The sequence below is a fragment of the Ornithorhynchus anatinus genome, chromosome 2, assembly GCF_004115215.2.
Source record: "Ornithorhynchus anatinus isolate Pmale09 chromosome 2, mOrnAna1.pri.v4, whole genome shotgun sequence".
In the NCBI taxonomy this organism is placed as follows: domain Eukaryota; kingdom Metazoa; phylum Chordata; class Mammalia; order Monotremata; family Ornithorhynchidae; genus Ornithorhynchus; species Ornithorhynchus anatinus.
Genome location: NC_041729.1, coordinates 33,798,004 through 33,818,276, shown reverse-complemented (window position 1 = coordinate 33,818,276; position 20,273 = coordinate 33,798,004). Strand labels below are relative to the sequence as shown.

The following is a 20,273-nucleotide window of genomic DNA, read 5'->3' as shown; positions in this document are numbered from 1 at the left end:
ACGCCCACCAAACTACAGGCCACGACCCCAGGAAGACAGGCCACACACACACCCCGCAGGAATACAGGCTATGACCCCAGAAATACGGGCCACTGTGGGTCAATAGTAAAGCGCTTACTTCAGGTTTAGCACTGTGCGATGCCCCCGGGGCGGATCCAGTTTAATCAGCCCAGACCAAATCTCTGTCCCAAGTGGGCCTCACAACCCAAGGGGGAGGGACAACAGATATTGAATCTCCATTTTACAGAAGAGGAAACTGAGGCACGGGCAAGTGAAGCGACTTGTCCAAAGTCACAATCAATCAGTGATATTTACTGAACAATTTACTCTGTACAGAGCATTGTACTAAGTGCTTGGAAGACTACAGTACAGCAGAGATGGTAGAGAGGTCCTTGCCCAAAACCAGCTTACAGTCTAGAGGAAGAGACTGACATTAAATTTAAATAAATAAAGTATAGATATGGACATAAGTGCTGCGGGGCTGGGTACAGATCCAAGTGCAGGCAGGTGGTAGGGCGGGGATTAGAACCCTGGTCCTCTGTCTCCAGATCCCACATTCTTTCCTTGAGCCCACGCTGCTTCTCCTTGTCCATGAGTCCTTATCTGAGGAGAGGGAACCCATTCATCCCAGAAATGAGTAAAAGCGGAAAAGCGCCTTGAGATGTGGTAAGCGGGAGGGATTGGGAGATGCATCACCGCCTTGGAGTTTCTATTTCTGTTTCCTTACTCCTGTGCAGTTGGAGTTGGACCGATGCTAATGGTGTTTTCTTAAACTAGAGAGGGGAAACCCCCCTCTGGAGTTGGCGTCCTGGTGGACTGGACCACAGCAGGTGTGCTTGTCCATTCAGCTGCACAACTTTTGGTTCTATCAAAGGGACTAGGTCTAATCCACCTGGAAAGAGTAGCAGCCACTCTAGTTTTATTGCATTGCCTCCCTGACCAGACGTTAAAAGCAAGGAAAAAACAACCACCCCCTCAAGGGACTCACATTCTCTTTCCATCACCCGGGAACTGCGTGGCCTCATGGAAAAAACACGGAGCTGGGAGTCAGAGGAACTGAGTGCTAATCCTGGCTCCCCCACTTGTCTGCTGTGCGGCCTTGGCAGAGTCCCTTCACTTCTCTGGACCTCACCCGCAAAATGGGGATTCAAAACCTGTTCTCCCTCCTACTTAGACTGTGAGCCTGATGAACTTGTATTTACCACATAATAAGTGCTTAACAAATACCATATTATTATTATTATTAGCTATTAGATTCAGTTCTGTGCAGGACTTTCCCCCCATATAAGTAGATAGAAAGAGAAACTGGCATAGGAACCTCCAGCACTAATTGCAGGCCTGATTACTTTCTGGTTTATTTTCCATGTTGCTGCTCTTTCAGGACAGTAAGTCATGCCTTGCTTTGTGCATCTAGTCCTGTACTTTGGATGACTGATACTATCAAAAGATGTCTGTGATCCTGGAGGATAAGGAGTAATGTGGTGGTTTCGCTGCTTCAGGAAGAGTATTTTGTTGAATTTGTCTAAAAAATTAATCATGAGTTAGGCTAACTGTGGCAGGATAGAGCAGTAAATGAAAAATAGTTGTGCCATCTGCTAGAGCATTTTATACCATCAGGCTCATATGCTAAATCCCAGTTGATGCCCGAGAATGAATTTGTGACTGTTTCTATTTGGAGATCAGGTCCCAGGGTTAGCGCAAGAAGCAGGAAGGGTATTCTTAGATCCTGTTGTATGACCTTGAACAAACCAACTTCCCTCTCTTCTCTATCCCTCCGTTTCCCTTTCCTTGATCCAAAACCAACTGCCCTGATATTGAACAAGGTTTTGAGGTCTCTGAGTAAAATGACTTTAAACCTTTGAAATTGGGTAGTGATTAGGATAATGAGACCAGACCATAGGCAGAAAGACTAGGCTCAACTCTGACCCTACAGTGATATCTATCTGCCTCACTGTGTGAATATTTGCATCTGCAGGGATTGATTCTAAGAAGTTGACTTACAGATAAAAAGAAGAATCCCTGAAAACCACCCCAAGGTCATCATGGTAGATGGGTGTTCCCCAGACTCTTTAGCCTAGGGCCTGGGCCCTTTTGGCCTACAAGCCTCAGTGCCATCGTACCTAGAAATTAGACTAGACCAATAAGAAATCGGAAGAAGAGCATGTAAGAATTTTATAAAAACTGTAAATGTGGCCCAATCAATGGTATTTATGTCTGCAGAGTAATAATAATACTGAAATAATTATGGTCTTTGTAAAGCACTTACTATGTGCCAGACGCTCTACTAGGCACTTAGGAGAGTTCAGTATAGCTGAGTTCTCCACCCACAGAGCCTCGGTAGAGTTTCTTCCAATACCTCCTGCTTTCAACTGCTGGAAACTTCACTTTTAGGACACCTCAGTTGGTGGGGAGATCAAGGGGATTCTGTAAACCAGGAAAGCTGCCCTTGCTTGAGCCCTAACACAGGTGGTAACCACCCTCCTGCCAATCAGGGGACAAGGACCATTTCTTCTGTATGTTTGGGGCAGCTGCGCTAAGAACTAAAAACTTAATGAAGATTCACTGAAGTTCCTGTGCTGCCTCACAATGAAAACTGTAGTGTTAAAAAGGACTCCGTCACCCTGCCTGCCAGGTCTTGCAGAAAGATATATTATTCTTTGGAGGCCGGTGCTTACATCAGGCAGAATCTTTGAAGCCGCGTGGCGTAGTGGAGAAACAAGGGCCTGGGAGTCAGTAGGACCTGAATCCCGGCTCTGCCAGTTGCTTGCCTTGCAACTATGGGCAAGTCACTTCACTTCTCTGGGCCTCAGTTTCCCCAACTGTAAAATGGGATTTGATATCTGTTCTCCCTCCTACTTGGACTGTGAGACAGGGATGGTGCCTGAGCTAATTAATCTGGGCTACCGCAGTGTTTAGAACTGTGTTTGACCCAGTAAGCACTTAGCAAATACCATAAGACAAAGAAACCATGACACAAACATTCAGGACTGATTTTTTTGTGAGGTGCAGCCAGGGAAGTACTACCTGGGAAATGTGACCCTGGCTCTGGGGGAATTCCTCTGCCACTGGAAAACTGAACCCCTCAAGAGGCAATGGAGGATGAGTCCAATTTTCAGTAAACTGGCGTATTGAGTTGATGCAATGCTCCGAATCCTAGGGGGGGGTTTCCTCTAAAAGAATACTGTTTGTTATTGTCTTGGCAATTCATTCAGTCATTCGATAGTATTTATTGAGCGCTTACTGTGTGCAGAGCACTGTACTAAGCGGTTGGGAAAGTACAATGCAGCTATAAAGAGAGACGATCCCTATCACAACGAGTTCACAGTCTAGAGGGGGAGAAAAGAGGGGTTGGTTCTTGGTTCCTACATTTTCTTACATTGGCAGCTCATTCTTACATTTAAGCCTTCCAATCACTTCACGGACACTAATTCGCCCATCTTAAGTTCCTAGAAGGTCACGGGTTCTAATCCCGCCTCTGCTACTTGTCCGCTGTGAGGCCTTGGGCCAGTCACAACTTCCCTGCTCCCCAGTTACCTCGCCTGTATCATGGGGATTAAGACTGTGAGCGCCATGTGGGACATGGACTCTGACCAACCCGATTTGAGAAGCAAGCGTGGTAGGAGCCCGGGCTTGGGAGTCAGAGGTCAAGGGTTCGAATTCCGACTCTGCCACTTGTCAGCTGTGGGACTGTGGGCAAGTCACTTCACTTCTCTGGACCTCGGTTACCTCATCTGCAAAATGGGGATTAACTGTGAGTTTCACGAGGGACAACCTGATGACCCGATACCTCCCCCAGCGCTTAGAACAGTGCTCTGCACATAGTAAGCGCGTAACTAATACCAGTGTTATTATTTGCTTGTTTCTACCCCGGTACCTGGCACATACTAAGCACTTAAATGCCGTCATTATTTATTTTTAGTCAAAATAACAATTCTTTGGGACCGTGATCTTTTTCAAGAGTGAGTCCAAAAGGGGTCCCTCCCCCTAGCAGCATGCGAAGTCGGTCCGGTCCCTTTAACGGGAAAGTCAGGCGTCAAACGAAGCCGCTCAGAGCCCCGAGGCCACGGAGGGGAAGGACGGTGATTGGCTCCTTGACGTTATATTTTAGAACGTTGAAGGGCGCTCTGATTGGCTGCGCGGGAACCCGGTGCGCCCTGATTGGTCGCGCGGGAACTCGGCGCGCCCTGATTGGCCGCGCGGGAACTCGACGCGTCCTGATTGACGGCGCAAGCCGGCGCTGTGCGGCCCGCGGAGGAACGGCCTGGGAGCCGGGCCGCTGGCGGCGGCCACGGACAGGAGCGGAGGGCACCGACGGGGCGGCGCAGGTACGGGGGCGTATCCGGGAAAGCGGCGTGGTCTTCTATCTAGAGCCCGGGTTTGGGAGTCAGAAGGTCATGGGTTCTAATCCCGCCCCCGCCGCTCGTCTGCGGTGTGACCTTGGGCCATTCACTTCTCCGGGCCTCACTTCCCTCACGTGCAAAACAGGGATTGAGACGGTGAACCCCACTTGGGGCAGGGACCTTATTTGTTGTATCCACCCCAGCGCTTAGTAATAATAATGTTGGTATCTGTTAAACGCTTACTATGTGCAGAACACTGTGCCAAGCGCCGGGGTAGATACGGGGTCATCAGGTTGTCCCATCTGAGGCTCACAGTTAATCCCCATTTTACAGAGGAAGGAACTGAGGCACAGAGCAGTGAAGTGACTTTCCCACAGTCACACAGCTGACGAGTGGCAGAGCTGGGATTCGAACCCATGACCTATGACTCCCAAGCCCGGGCTCTTTCCACTGAGCCACGTCCCTGGCACATAGTAAGCGTGTAATAAATACCACAGTTATTGTTATTATTATCCGGGGTGTCATGCTTCCCCTCCCCCCAACCCTGGCAGAGGGCCCGATTTCCACCGCTTAGTGGAGAGCTCCAGCGCTTTTGCTTGTTATCCACCACAGCGCTTAGTAGAGTGCCTGGGACATAGTAAGCGCTTAATAAATGCCACAGTTATTATTCTTATTATCTGGGGTGTCATGCTTCCTCTCCTCCCAACCCCGGCAGGTGGCCCCGATTTCCACCGCTTAGTACAGAGCCCCAGCGCTTTTGCTTGTATCCACCACAGCGCTTAGTAGAGTGCCTGGCACATAGTAAGTGCTTAATAAATGCCACAGTTATTATTATTGTTATCCGGGGTGTCATGCTTCCCCTCCCCCCAGCCCTGGCAGAGGGCCCAATTTCACCGCTTAGTACAGCGCCCCAGCGCTTAGTACAGTGCCTGGAACCGTGAGCTCGTTGTCTCTAGACTGAGCTCGTTGTGGGCAGGGAACGTTTTCGATGTTCAAGTGCACCCTCCCAAGGACTTAGCACAGTGCTTTGCAGGCCGTAAGAGCTCAACAAATACGATTGTTAATACTACATAGTAAGCGCTTAATAAATACCCTAGTAATTATTATCATTATTATTGCACCTCCGGCTGCAGCTCGGTCCTGCTCGGGGTGAAGGTCTGGGGCGACAGGGAAGCCAGTGACCCCCGGCCAGGTCAGCCAGGAGCCGGAATCCCTTTCCAGCCAGAGCTTGGCTGGGCCCAAAGCCCGGGGCGACCGTCCTCCAACCAGGACCCCCCCCGAGTCCCTGCAGACTGACACTTTTCAGGCCCGGTGAGCAAATGGGAGACTTAATTGCTGTTGCTTTTGGGTCGGGGTACGAGCCCTTGGGACCCTCACTTCCACCCAGTAAGGGCATTCACCCCTTCTGCTGTCTCCTGCCCTTGGTTTGCCAACGGAATGCCACCAGGGGTTGGGGATAACCGCCCTAACTGGTATTTTGGGCAGTTGGAAGAGACCCCAGGAGCAGGACTTTCCGTCCTCGTCCTCCCCCGAAGTCATACATACCGGTCCCTAGACTCCCGACCCCGGAGGAGGGGACAGTGGGGAGATGTCCCAAGTCTGGGGAAAGGATCTAGGGATGAACAGTGAGCTCGCTGTGGGCAGGAGTGTGTCTATTTGTTGTTATATTGTACTCTCCCAAGCGCTTAGTTCAGTGCTTTGCCCACAGTAAGCACTCAGTAAATGAATGAAGGAGCGTCCACACAGCCGGCTTCCTGACTGATTCCACAGTAGGGGTGAGGTGTGGCTAGGTCTTAGTTTTCGGGTAAGTTATCCTTCTCCCTTTGGAAGCTCTTGCTAAAGTTGGCTTTTCTTCTTTTCTTTTTATAAACAACAAAAGGCTTCTTTTGGTTGCCTTGGTCTGGACTAGGATCACAGAGGTTTGGGACAGCTCTTCTGATTTGTCGTCATTCCATAACTCCTCAAATCCACCATACAGTTACTGAGAGCTCACCTCCTCCAAGAGGCCTTCCCAGACTGAGCTTCCCCTTTTCCCTCTGCTGCCTCTCTGCCCCCCCCTTCACCTCCCCTCAGCTAAGCCCCCTTCCCCCCCTTTCCCTCTGCTCCTCCCCCTATCCCTTCCCCTCCCCTCAGCACTGTGCTCATCCGCTCATTTGTATATATTTTTACTACCCTATTTATTTTGTTAATGAGATGTACATCCCCTTGATTCTATTTATTGCAATTGTTTTAATGAGATGTACATCCCCTTGATTCTATTTATTGCTATTGTTTTTGTCTGTCTCCCCCGATTAGACTGTGAGCCCGTCAATGGGCAGGGACTGTCTCTGTTGCCGATTTGTACATTCCAAGCGCTTAGTACATACTAAGCGCTCAATAAATACTATTGAATGAATTAATTACTCTCCCCCACCTCAAAGCCTTACTAAAGGCACATCTCCTCCAAGAGGCCTTTCCTGATTAAGCCCCGCTTTTCCTCATCTCCCACTGCCTTCTGCGTCACCCTGACTTGCTCCCTTTGCTCCCCCTCCTCCCCCACCCCTGAGCACTTATGTACATAGCTGTCATTTATTTATTTAAATTGATGTCTGTTTATTTGTATTGCTGTCTTTCTCCCCGCCTTGTAGACTGTGAGCACGTTGTGGGGAGGGAGGGATTATTAGTCTTTATTGCTGTAGTATACTTTTCCAAGTGCTTAATACAGTGCTCTGCCCTCAGTAAGTGCTTAATAAATACGATCGAATGAATGAATGAAGAACTGGCCCATCCAATGGGACTTTAGCCTCTTCCATGGGGACTGACCTACCTTCCCAAGCTAGCTGCTCCTGATCTTGTTGGTGCCTGAGACCCACTCAGTCAATCATATTTTTGAGTGCTGTACTAAGGAGAGTTCAATAAATCGGACACATTCCCTGCCCGCAATGAACCTACCGTCCAGAGGGTAGACGGACATTAAATAAATTGTGGATATGTACTGTGGAGGTGAGGGGGTGGTGAATAAAAGAAGTGAAAATCAGGGTGACAAGGCTGGGGGAGTAAAAGAAATGAGGACTTAGGGAAGAGGCCTCTTGGAGGAGATATGCCTTCAATAAAATTTTGAAGGTGGGGAGAGTAAATGTCTAGCAGATATGAAGAGGGAGGGCGTTCCAGGCCAGAGGCAAGATGTGGGCGAGAGGTCAGCAGAGAGATAGAGGAGATCGGGCTACAGTGAGTAGGTCGGCATTACAGGGGCCTGGTAGGCAGGCTGGGTTGTAGAGGGGCAAGGTGATTGAGCGCTTTAAGCCGACGGTGAGGAGTTTCTGTCGATGCCGAGGTGACACTCAGTGGGTGCCTTGAAGTGTTGCCTGAATTGTATGAGTGCTAGTGAAGTAGAAGAGAGGACATCCAAACTGGATCGAGAGGCCAAAAACATCAGTAGGTTTCATAATAATAATAATGATGGTATGTTAAGCGCTTACTACATGCCCAGCACTGTTCTAATCGCTGAGGTATGTACAAGGTAATCAGGTTGTCCCACGTGGGCTCCCAGTCTTAAGCCCCATTTTGCAGAGGAGGCAACTGAGGCATAGAGAAGTTAAGTGACTTGCCCAGAGTCACACAGCTGATGTGGCGGAACCGAGATTAGAACCCATGACCTCTGGCCTCAAACCCGGGCCCTTTCCACTAAGCCAAGCTGCTTCTCAGAAGGGTTTGGATACATTCCTGGGAAATCCACTAAATTGTAAGCTCTGTGAAGGCAGCCACATTGGCATCAGCCGTATGTACTCTCCTAAACGTTTAGTCCTGTGCTCAGCACACAGATACCGTTGACTAACGAAAGACTCACAGTAATTATTGGAAGAAGAGACATGATTTTTTATGGTATTTGTTAAACACTTACTATGTGCCAGGCAAATACAAACTAATCAGGTTGGACCCAGTCCATGACCCCCATGGGGCTCCTAGCCTTAATCCCCATTTTACAGATGAGGTAAGGCACACAGAAGTGAAGTGACTTGTCCAAGGTCACATAGACAAGTGGTGAAGCTGGGCTAGAAACCCAGTTTCTTTTGACTCTCAAGCCTGTGTCGTATCCACTAGGCGATGCTGCTTTGTACAGATTGGAATTCAGGGCAGGCACCGATTTCTCTGTACCCTGTTACCCCTAACAGAGACAGATATTAAACTGATAGACCACTGATAGTATTGCTTAAACTCTCATAGGTAGAGTGGAAGTCCAAATAATGAAAACTGTAGTATTTGTTAAATGCTGGAGTTGATGCAGGATAATCCAATTGGATATAGTTCCTGGCCCACAGTCTAAGGGGTAGGGAGAGCAGGTATTTAATCCTTATTTTACAAAAGAGGAAAGTGAGACCCAGAGAAGCTGTGACTTGCCCAAGGTCACTCAGTAGGTCAGTGGCAGAGCTGGGATTAGAACCTGTTGTTGGGTAGGGATTGTCTCTATCTGTTGCCGAATTGTACTTTCCAAGAGCAGTGAGCGCTCAATAAGTACGATTGAATGAATGAACGAACCCAGGTCTTTCGATTCCCAGCTCGTGCTCTATCCACTAGCCCACACTGCTTTTGTAGGCTTGGGATCGAGTGTATTGGGTTGGGCCTCGGCTTTGTACCTGTTCCAGAGGTTAGTTCCCCTGCTCCTGCCCGCCTGAGAAGTAGCACAACTGCAAGACTCGTGACCCAAAGTGTAGATGAGGAGCTGCAGACCCTTGGGGAATGCCAACTGGCTGGAGGGAGAGAGAGCGGCCCTCAGCCTTGCTTCAAGACTGGAAACTGAAAGGGAATCTCTGGGTCTTTCAGCAGATGTTATTCATGAGGAGTCAAGCGACCCAGCCTCCCAGACTGTCTTCTCCACTTTGACCCAAGTCACCCTCAGCAAACATAACTCTCACGTGTCCCCTCATCCCTTGTTTCTATATGAAGTCTCCATTTGCTGCTTCTGAAGAATTTCTTTAAAAGAACCATGCTCAGATGGAGGGGAGCAGGGTGAGAAGGGGGAAAGTCCATTCATTCAGCTGTGTTTATTGAGCGCTGACTGTGTGCAAAGCACTGTACTAAGCGCTTGGGACAGTACGTACTATTTCTCATTTGTGTGTCAAGACTTAGTGGCTGACGTCCCTTCGTGCAAGTACAGGATTTGACTTTTTCAAAGCCAGTGATGCCTGCTCTTCGGTACCCCAGCAAAGGTAGCCAAGGCCTGCCTTCCTACCTCATCCTATTTTTAGTCTCAGAAAGGCAAGCACGGTGGCAGGAAACTCATTCCGAGGCTCGAGTTCTGTGATTCTCTCTACTGGTATTTGACTTGTGATGGCATCTCGTTGCCCTAGCAACTCAACTTTAAGGTACAAATGACTAACGGATAGGCATGAGTCACGGAATCCTAGACCAAAGGAAGCTATGTAATCCAGTTCCTCCAGGCAGAGCCCCACAAACTAATCAGTCAATCAGTGGTAATCATCGAGTGCTTACTATGTGCAGAGCATTGTACTAAGTGCTCGGGAGGGTTGGTGGACATGTTCCCTGCCCACAAGGAACTTACAGTCTAGAATTAATTATTAATGTGTGTCTCCCCCTCTATACTGTAAACTCGCTGTGGGCAGGGAACGTGTCTGTTTGTTGTTATATTGTACTCTCCCTAGCACTTAATACAGTGCTCTGCACACAGTAAGCGCTCAGTAAATATGACCGACTCTGCACTCAGTAAGCACTCAGTAAATACTATTGTCTGACTGACTAGAAGCCTGATGGGGGATCATTTTATTTGTTAAAACGTTCCGGGCAGAAGATACCATGTCTCCTGGCATCCCGTCCGGCACCAGAAAGCCAGGCAGCTCTCTATGTCAAAGTTAACTTTCTCACTCTATCTTAAACTCATTACCCCACCCTAGACTATTCTCATTGGCACTAAAATTTACCTCTAGTCCTTAAGGCACTCTATCCCCTCTATTTCACTCTATCCCCTCTACATATCCCCATTCTTCTCTCATTACAGCCCAATACATCCGGTTGCTCCTCTAATACCAATTTAGTCACTGTGCCTCTCTCACACCTCTCAGCTCTCCTGTCTCTCACTGCTCTCTTTCCTGCCTGGAACTCCCTCCCCCTTCCCATCCAGCAGACCATCCCTCTCCCCTCATCTTCAAAGCCCTATCTTTGTCTCCTCCAGGAAAACTTCCCTGGTTAATCTTTCCTCTCCCCACCTTATTGTGTCCCCTGGGCATTAGAGGTTTTACCCTCTAAGCACTTGAGGGCGGGGAGTGGGGATTAATTTCCTAAGAGCTCTTCTGTACAAATATTTAACCTCAGTTGCTTCCTCCTAGCTGTAATTTATTTTAATGTTCCCGTCTCCCCTGATAGACTGTGAGGTCCTTGAGGGCAGGGAGCGCTCATGAGCATTTAACACCATGCTCTGTGCAGAGAAAGTGCTCAGTAAATACTATCGATTGGTTGCTTAGGTATGGCTTAACCATTTCCCGATTCCAGGCTGGGCGGCGGGGAGGGGAGCTCCTCTTGGGGTTAAGTGGTGTTGGAAAGACAGACTACATCATTTGAGTGTAGCAGTGGCTAGAGCACGGGCCTGGGAATCAGAAGGTCGTGGGTTCTAATCCCGGATCCGCCACTCGTCTGCTGTGTGACCTTGGGCAAGTCACTTCATTTCTCTGGGCCTCAGTTACCTCCTATGTAAAATGGGGAATGAGACTGTGAGCCCTCTGTGGGACAGGGACTGTGTCCAACCCAATTTGCTTGTATCCACCCCACTGCTTAGTACAGTGCCGGGCACACAGTAAGTACTTAACAAATACCACAATTATTATTATTGTCACTTGACTTCTCACGAGTGCTAGACTGAGTCACCCTTTGCAGAATGAGATGGCACCTCTGCCCTAGAGCTGCTTTTCTTTATAGCCCTGCCCACAACTGGCCCAGCTCCGTCCCTGGTGGCCCCTAACTCTTTGACCTTCTCTCTTTCTTGCCAGGTGGACCATGGCTCAGTTCTCTCAGAAGAGAGGGCAGAGGAGAGACGATGACGGGCTGGGCAGTGCTGTGGATTTCTTCCTGGCCAATGCCAGGCTAGTGCTGGGTGTGAGTGGGGCAGCCATCTTGGGCATTGCCACCCTGGCAGTGAAACGGGTAAGAACAAAGAGAAGTGATTTCCTGGGACAAGAACAGATATCGTCGGGGTTGAGGAGGGGCTCCTGGGATGGGGTCAGCGGGGACAAGCCGGCTCTGGCGACTTTGTCAGTCTCCTGCATTTCAGCCAGAAATCAGCAGAGTGTTTAGAGTGCGGAGCGAGGCTGGTTTGGGGTTGAGAAGTTGCGCAGTCCAGCTCTGGCATGGACAGAATGCCAACTGAGATTCTCCTTCTGCTGGGTCCAGTGAGCCGATTGGTCCCCCACTCTCACAGCTCAGGCCAGCATTCGCCCAGCTCTGCGCTTTCCCCGAGAGAGTCCCGATCTATCACCCTGATAATTGTGGAGCATCCTGACTCCCTGAGTGCCCGATGGGACAACGGACCACTTGGGGTTTGGGGCCCCGTCTCGACCGTTCCAGGCCAACTCTGCCGTCCATCACAGGGACCTGGGCCCAGGGACAGAACAGGGGGAGAGATACCTCTGCCCTAACTTCAGGAGCCAGGATGGTTAGAGTTGGGCCCAGCCGAAGGGATTGGGAATCTCCCCTGGGGCAGAATTGTGAAACCCAGGGCCTGCAGCAGGATTGCAAAGGGTTTCAGCCAGCTGAATGGCTTTATTCTCGGGAGGAGAGGAGCTTGGACGGGAATGGGTTCATTTGACTCCTCAAACCCAAGTCACCAATGGACAGCATGTATGGCCGTCTGCACACAACCACCATTACCGGAATAAAAAGGCAGAAAACCTGCTTTGGCCTCTGAGCTGGGCGTGGGCAGCTGGGCCGAGTTCTCGCTGTGTTTTGGAAGTCTTGTGTAACAGTGGGTTCTCGGCCCGTGAGGGTTTTTCCAGGGTTTCAAGCCATCCCAAGCGGACCTCACTGAGCGTGGTGTCGGGCAGGCTGGAAATATGGAACCCGATATTGGCCGTGGCAGGCAGTGGGACCAAATAAGAAGTGACCTGGAGCTCGTCTTGGTTCCCCATTGGGCGGTTTCCCCATGGCTCTGTGGTGCTGTAGCGCATCCCTCCTCTGAAGGGAGTTCCTGCCCACTTTTGGCTGGGCCTGCCTCCTTTGTGTCCCTTGGCACCACAAGGGTCACCATGAGGGGCCCAGCCGGGTTAGCCTTGGGTCGACCCACTCGGCTCCGGGGGCTCGGTTTCTGCGGGCCAGGCTCTGGTCTGGGCAGGACCCTGCTGTCCGGCTGCTCCTCGTTACGGCCACTGAGTGGCTGATGAAACCCCAGGAGATGCCAAGAGTTGGAGCCTTACTCTCTTCCAAGAGGCTCTTCACAGGCAGTCTCACCGGCCCACTGACCTCCCCGTTACCCAGAAAGAGCAGCAGGTGAGGCTAACGCTGTGCTCAGGTCCCTCAGGGAGGAAACATCCCTGGACCTGTGAAAGGCTCCGAGTCAGAGAGCACCTACTCCAAAGGAAATAGGTGGCTGAGCCTAGGGTATAACATCGACCATCGGGGAGGGTGATCCCAGTGCTGCAGAGCCCGTGGGGAAGGATCTAATGACTGAACTGAGCCCTCTGGGGTTCTTCATGCCTGACTCTTGCTTTTGTGCTCTGCCCCACAGCTCATTGACCGAGCCACCAGTCCCCCCGACAAGGACGATGCCAAAGCAGAACAGAAGTCCATTGAGGAGAGCTGGCAGGAGCTGAGCCTGCTCAAGGCCTCGCCAAGACCTCAGCCCAAGCCCGGCCGGGAGGCGCTCAGTCAACCCCAGCTGGCTCTGGCCCAGTCCCCGCCTGCCCCAGGTCAGCCGGGATGCTAATCCCGTTGGGTTTAATTGGGATCGGCCCCTTCAATGGGAGGGTTGACTTCAGTCAGCAGGATCCACCACCAGCCCGTAGCCTGGAGGTTGTCACCTGGCTTAGGCAGGCAGCCAAACTCACTGGGTTCAGTTTGTCCTGCTGTGGATGTATCAGGTCTCTTAGCCCACCCTTCTGGGGTCTCCTTGTCTGAGAGCAGTGAAAGGGCTGGAGTTCTGGGGCCTATAACTGGCCTGTTGCTCTGTTTTCAGTCAGTGAGCAGCATGGCCTAGTGGAGAGAGCAAGGACCTAGGTTCTAATCCCAGCTCTTTCACTTCCCTGCTGTGAGACCTTGGGCAAGTTGCTTCTCTGTGCCTCAGTTTCCTCTGTAAAATGGGGATTCGATACCTATTTTCCCTCCTACTATGTGCCCCATGTAGGGCAGGAACTGCATCGAATCTAATTAATTTGCATCCACGCTAGCATTTAGAACAGTGCTTTGCAAATACCAAATAATGTAAGGTATTTTATCAAGCACCTGTTTTGTGCAGAGCACTCCACACTTGAGAAAGCACAGGGAGACAGACATTTAAAGTAAACTATAGATAGGGGAAGTCATCGAGTATAAAGATATGTACACAAGGGCTGTGCAGTTGTGGGGGTTGGGTAAGTACCTGGTGCTTAGTACAGTGCTTGGCACATAGTAAGAACTAAACAAATACCACAGTTATTATTATTACCTGAGAGCTTACGGGGAACAGACTCAAGTGCGTAGGTGATGCAGTAGGGAGGAAAAAATAGGGTAGGGAGATGAGAGATTAATCAGGGAAGCCTTCCCCTAGAAGTTGTGATTTGGAAGAGTTTTGCAGATTGGGGAGAGCAGTGGTCCCCCAGATGAAAGTTTCAAGCAGGAGGAAGGGCGTGAACAAGGGATCGCTGGTGAGAGATGTTTCTTTCATTTAGACCCAGCTTGGTCTCTCCTGATTTTTCTGGGAGAGATGGAAAAGGCGAAGCAGTCCCCCATGCCCATTCCATTGTCTCTGGGGTCTTCTGGGATGAACCCGTGGATTTTTCTCATCCATAGTTGCTGTGGAGTCTCATTCCATCACCCCAAGTCACCCTGATTGTGAAAACCTGACATGGGACTGGGAATTGGGGTGAGAGCACCCCAGCCCGAGATCTGCCTGCTCTTCTACGATTTTCTTAGATGGAGCCCCCTGAGGGACAGGGGTCTTGTCTAGATCCCAAACATGTATTCTTTCCCAGTGCTTAGTACAGTGCTCTGAGCACAGTAAGCACTTAATATTGTTAGAGTTATCACTACTGGCCTATAGCCTGACCCCCACGCAGCTTCCCCCTCCTCGCCACCGGATCCCACACTGAGTGTTGAAAGAAGGTCCAGGGAGAGGATGTGGCCACAGTCCCTGACTAGGTCCGGTCTCTTCCTGTATCACCACAGAGAAATGAGGTTTTGGTCGAGGCAAGAAGGCAGGCTTTGAGTCACCTGTTGAGTCTGACTCCGGTCAGCTGGGCTCTCAAACTTCAGGCCAGGCCGGCCTCACACATCGTTGTTCCCAGGAGCCGAAGTCAGGTGCAGCTCTGACTTCTGTTCTTCCCGAAGTTTGCTGCCCCATTCAAGGAGCCAAGGGCTTCCGAAAGTGGCAGGCAGATGGAATAGGATTGGGGTGGGAGGGCTTTTGGAAAAAAGTGCTCCTCGCCTTGCTATGTGTTTCTTATCCAGGCAGGAGACTGTTTTTATTACCCGCTTTATGAGCCTCTTGGGCCTCCCCTGTACCCACCTCCAAAGAGCTCTAAGCACTGGACACACTCCTCAACTGGAGGGATAAGGAGGGATATGGGGTGACTTACAGTCACTCGACAGAAGACTGAGAACAGAAAAGGGAAGTGACCGGTCAGGAGTGAAGCCAGGATTAGCAGAATCCCAGCCCAGGGCTCCCTCCCCCTATCTCCTGTCTTCTGAATAATAATGGAGGTATTTGTTAAATGCTTACTATGTGCTGAGCACTGGGGTAGTTACAAGATAGTCAGGGAGGACATTGTCCCAGTCCCCTGTAGGGAGAACAGTGCTTTGCACACAGTAATTGCTCGATAAATACGATGGAATGAATGGGGACTTTATTATTATTTGTTATTACACAATGATAATAATGGTATTTTGTTAAGCACTTACTACATGCCAGGCTCTGTACTAAGTGCTGGGGTAGATACAAACAAATTGTACTGGACACGGTTCTTGTCCCATGAGGGGCTCAGAGTCTCAACCCCCATTTTACAGGTGAAGTAAGGCCCAGAGGAGTAATGGACGCACAGCAGACAAGTGGCGGAGCCGGGATTAGAACCCATGACTTTCTGACTCTCAGGGCCGGACTCTATCCGCTACACCCTGCCGCTTCTTGGAATTTAACGACCGAGTGAGCAGATCACGGGGTCGGGGGGAGCGGGCCTGTAATTGCCATTCTAGAGGCGTCCTCTAAAGGGTTTCTTTTTCCCCCTTCCCAACCCCTTGCAGTGCCTCCTCACGAGCCCGTGCCCAAGCCCTCCGTGCTTCTGTGCCTCACGCTTCAAGAGAAACTTCTCGCCTTCTACCGAGACCACGTGGTCATCCCCGAAGCCCAAGTCGCCCTGGCCCGGCAGCTGGCCACCGACATCTGCCGAGAGCTGCAGGGCTCCCTGCGCGGCAAGTTCCCGGCGCTGCCGTGGGGGAGCGTGTTCCTGAGCGGCTCGCTGTTCGACGGGCTCGAGGTGGCGGCGGGGGCGGCCAGCCGGGCCTGTCTGATGGTGCCGCTGGCCCTGGAGGCCGGGCTCTGGACTTCATCCCGGGGGAGGACACCATCGTGAACGACCCCCGCCGCTGGATGATCCGGAGGACTCAGCTGGAGTTCGCGCCCCGGGGGAGCAGCCCTTGGGACCGCTTCACGGTCGGCGGATACCTGTCCTCCGACGTCCTCAACGACACGCTCCACGGGGCCCTGGTGGGCTCCGTCAACTGGCCCGCCATCGGCGGCCTGCTGGGCTGCGTCCTCCGGCCGGCGGTGGCCTCGGAAGAGCTCACAGTCGAAGTCCGGCACGACCGGCTCAAGATGAGCATCGCCCTTTTCCCGATGGCGGAAACCGAGGACAAGGTCCTCCTGGCCGTGCCCCGGGAGGGCCCCGTGGGGAACCTCTGGCGGCAGAGCTTCTACCTGGCGGAGACCACCAAGCTGCGGGAGCTGGACGGCGGGGACGGGGGCGTGCGGAGACGCTGCCTCCGGCTCCTCAAGGGGGTCTGCCGACGCCACCCGGCTCTGAGCAAGCTGAGAGGGAGCCACCTGGCCCAGGTGATCCTCCGCCTGAGCGAGGCCGAGACGGACTGGACGGAGGACTCCTTAGCCGATCGGTTTCGGCAGGTGATCGAAGAGCTGATTGGCTACTTGGAGGAGGGGGCCCTGCCCTGCTACTTCGATCCACGCATCAACTTGTTCGGCGAGTTACGGGAAGAGGAGATCGACGACATGGGGTACACCCTGTACAGCGCGGTATCCGCGCCTGAGATTTTGCTGTAGACGCAGGATTAGGGTCTGGGGAGATTTTTCAACTGGGCTTATGCGCTTGGCTCCTCTTGTTTCGGGAGGGGGCCCGGGAGGCTGACGAGAGCTCCTCTTTGTAGCTACTCCCAGTGGTGGTCTCCTTACGCTGGGGATGGAGAAGAAAAGGGGTTCTCGGAGAGGGGGATGGCCGGGCTGGAGTAGAGTCCCGGCCTCCTGACGCTGCTGACGTAACCGGTTCATTCAAATTCGGGATCTGGTCCGTGGATTCGGTCCCTGATCCTCCCCTTGGGAAAGCAAAGTACCCAACAGCGGCTGATGAAATTCAAGAGATCCCAGGAAAGGGAAGCTCCCTTGGAGCCCTAGCCCGTCCCTGGCCACGACGAGACGACCTTGGGGGCCACTTGCCTAACTCCAGCACTGAATCCGATGATCCGGTGTGAGTTACCAGCCCACAAGTGTCTCGACGAATGGAGTTGAAGACGGGGAAAGGGAAACTTGGGAATGAGCCTTGGGGGGGGAATCACCTCTTTCCAGGCCTGGAATTTAAGTATTTATCTTCACGATGGAAAAGAGACTTCCCATTCTGGGGCTGGGGCCCCTAAATTCTCAGTTTCAGAATTGATTCTATGGGCATGTGGATGGTCACCGCTGACTTTTAGTGTTCATCCTGCTGAAGGGTTGTGGAAACAGCTATGGCCATTTTAAGACCGGTTTTTCTGACTTTAAAATGTCTTTTCCCCCACTAGCTGTTCATGACCGGTGCTCCTCTAGGGCCATGACATCCCCTTCTCTCTCTGCATGCTTGTCTACTCTCCCTGGAGAGGAGAGCTTCCTCCAGAGGGAAGCAGGTACCATTATTGGCTGACTTCCGGTGTGTTTGATGCTTTTCGTGTGCTCTCGAAGAGAGAGGTTTCCTAATGGCTGCTACTTTTGATACCCAGTATTTTAAAATCTGCAGAGAATGTTTCTAAAGAGACCTTGGCTTCAGAACCACCCCGTCCCATGTACTAAAACATAATGGTTGAAGCTGACGTGAACGAGACTCTGGTTTGCATTTTTCTCTGGCACTATTATTTTATTGATGGAAGGTGGAGATAACTTGTTTCTCCAAGCACTATAAATCCTTCTCATCTAAAAATCTTTGCCATTTCCTTCACTCGGAGCCAAGCTATTTTTCAAGGAATGTGAATGAGAATAAAGGAAGATCAATTGTATGTGAAAATGGGTTTTGTGTTGGATTGCCGAATGCCTTCTGTTGACACACTCTCGCATCTAGAAAAGCTTTCTAGAAATTGCAACCATCCTGGTTGCCAGAATGGACACCCGGTTTGGGGTACACTAAAGGGTGATGGATCATTAGTCCAGCATGATTTTTCAAAAAGAAAGCATGTACAATTACTTCCCTACGGAGACTTGAAGAGAAAGTGCTGCCTGAGCGGGTTAAATTATATTTATGGATTTTTGTGTGTGTGTGTGTGTGTGTGTGTGCCTCTAAGTGCGAGAACTTTGGAGAACTCATAATAATAAAATGCTGTGTGTGTTTACAGGGTGCTTGTCTTCCAGGTGGTGGGATCTCTGTGACTTACATTAGCTACTGGAACTGCCCATCCCCATAGCAGGGAGACTCAACTCATGTAATAAAGGCGAACCGTGGTCACAGGACTCTTCTTTTCTCCTGGGCTAGAGGCAGAGGTTCTTCCCATTTGACACATGGGAGTGGGAAATTGAGGCAAGAAATAGAGGCCTTATCCAAGATTGTGCTGCACATAGTAAGCATGCATTAAATTCCAGATCGAGAAACAGCGTGACTTAATGGAAAGAGCATGGGCTTGGGAGTCAGAGGTTGTGGGTTCTAAACCTGCCTCTGCCACTTATCAGCTGTGTGACTTTGGGCAAGTCACTTCCCTTCTCTGGGTCTCAGTTTCCTCATCTGTAAAATGGGGATTAATACTGTGAGCCCCACATAGGACAACCTGAGTACCCTGTATCTCCCCCACTGCTTAGAACAGTGTTTGGCACATAGTAAGTGCTTAACAAATACTATTATTATTATTATTATTACCAGACTGACTATTGGGCAGTCACCAGAACTAGAATTCAGTTTCTCTGAATCTTAGCCTATCATTCATACAATGTAGTCACTCTCACTACCCCGGTGACTTAAAACTGGAATAAATGCCACCACTCAGACTTTCTGGGATACATCATATTCTTCCTCTCCTTTATCATTTTAAAAGACCACTCCTTTTCAGAGGTCAAAGGAGTTTCTATTCCTATTTCCCTCCTGCTGCCTGTCTCTCAGCTGCTCTGCTGGTCACTTATACCTCCGTCAGTTTACCTCATCTCAAAAACGTCGAATAAAGATTTAGTGGAGGAGGGAGAGGGTGGTAACTAAGAGCTAGCATGAATCTTTCGGGATCACTTAGCTTTTCTTTGTGGTGCAACCTCTGACCCTTCAGGAGCTGAAGTAACAAGGCAAAGGTAAAGAGGTCAAAGTTCTGTAGACGCGATTCTGACTCTCCAAGGTAAGCCTGTGCGGTTGTTTTTTTTCTAACTCCTGAAACTTCCATTGCTCTCCATGTTTGTCACCTAATCCTCACCTTCCTAGTCAATAGTACTAGAGGTGATACTATCCCCGTATTAGAATGGAGGAAAACAACACTTGGGAAAGGGGCTTGCCCTTGGAATCATTTACACCCAAAAATTGTGGACCTCTTCTGTTTTTGACCTACGAGAGCCATAGAAACTAACGTAGCAACTTTGCTCAACAGGCCTTCCTACTAAGGACCTTATTGTCCAGGCTACAGCAGTTCAGAGAACAAGGCTTTAACAACCCTAAGGCTACTAGTACCGTGTAGATTGAAACAGTTTCTCTCCTCAGCAGCCATATAAGGAGTGAGACTCGATCAGCGTACTTTGTTAGAAACTCTGTGTTCTGGTCTATTAATACATCAGCTCAAACAGACTAAAGACCCTCTAGATAACTGCAGCATTTGTTAAGCAATATTGTTTTTAATGGTATTTTTTTAAGCGCTTACTATGTACCAGGCACTGTTCTAAGGCCTGGGGCAGATACAAGATAATCAGGTCCCCAGGTGGGGCTCACAGTCCAAGTAAGAGGGAGAATGGGTATTGAATTCCCATTTTACAGATGAGGTAACTAAGTCACAGAAAGGGAAGTGATTTGCCCAAGACCAAACAGCAGACAAGTGGCAGAGCAGGGATTAAAACCCAGGTCCTCCGACTTCCAAGTTCCGGGCTCTTTTCACTAGGCCCCACTGCTTCTAGACATCAGGTGACTGCTAACCGGCTCTAAGGTCACTTGGGTGTCGGTTTCAGCTTGCCTGTGGAGGAGAGAAGGCTCCTTTGTTTTACAAAGGGGTATCTGGATTAAATTCTTAAGGTTGTTTGGTCAGAGGGTATTATGTAGCCTCTTAATGGGACGGGGGTAGAAATTTTTCTTAACATTCCTCCAGGTGAGAATGCCCCCCGGGAGCTCTAGT

General features: G+C 50.4%; 1 protein-coding gene across 1 annotated transcript; it reads left to right on the top strand.

Moving 5' to 3' along the window:
- Positions 1-4,246: 4,246 nt before the first annotated feature.
- On the top strand, positions 4,247-18,314 carry LOC114809152 (mitochondrial dynamics protein MID49-like). Its single transcript, XM_029058289.2, is given in 5 exon segments — positions 4,247-4,325; positions 11,318-11,471; positions 13,048-13,228; positions 15,753-16,052; positions 16,055-18,314. Coding segments are annotated over 4 exon segments (1,359 nt in total). The 5' UTR covers positions 4,247-4,325; positions 11,318-11,324; the 3' UTR covers positions 16,786-18,314.
- Positions 18,315-20,273: the final 1,959 nt, after the last annotated feature.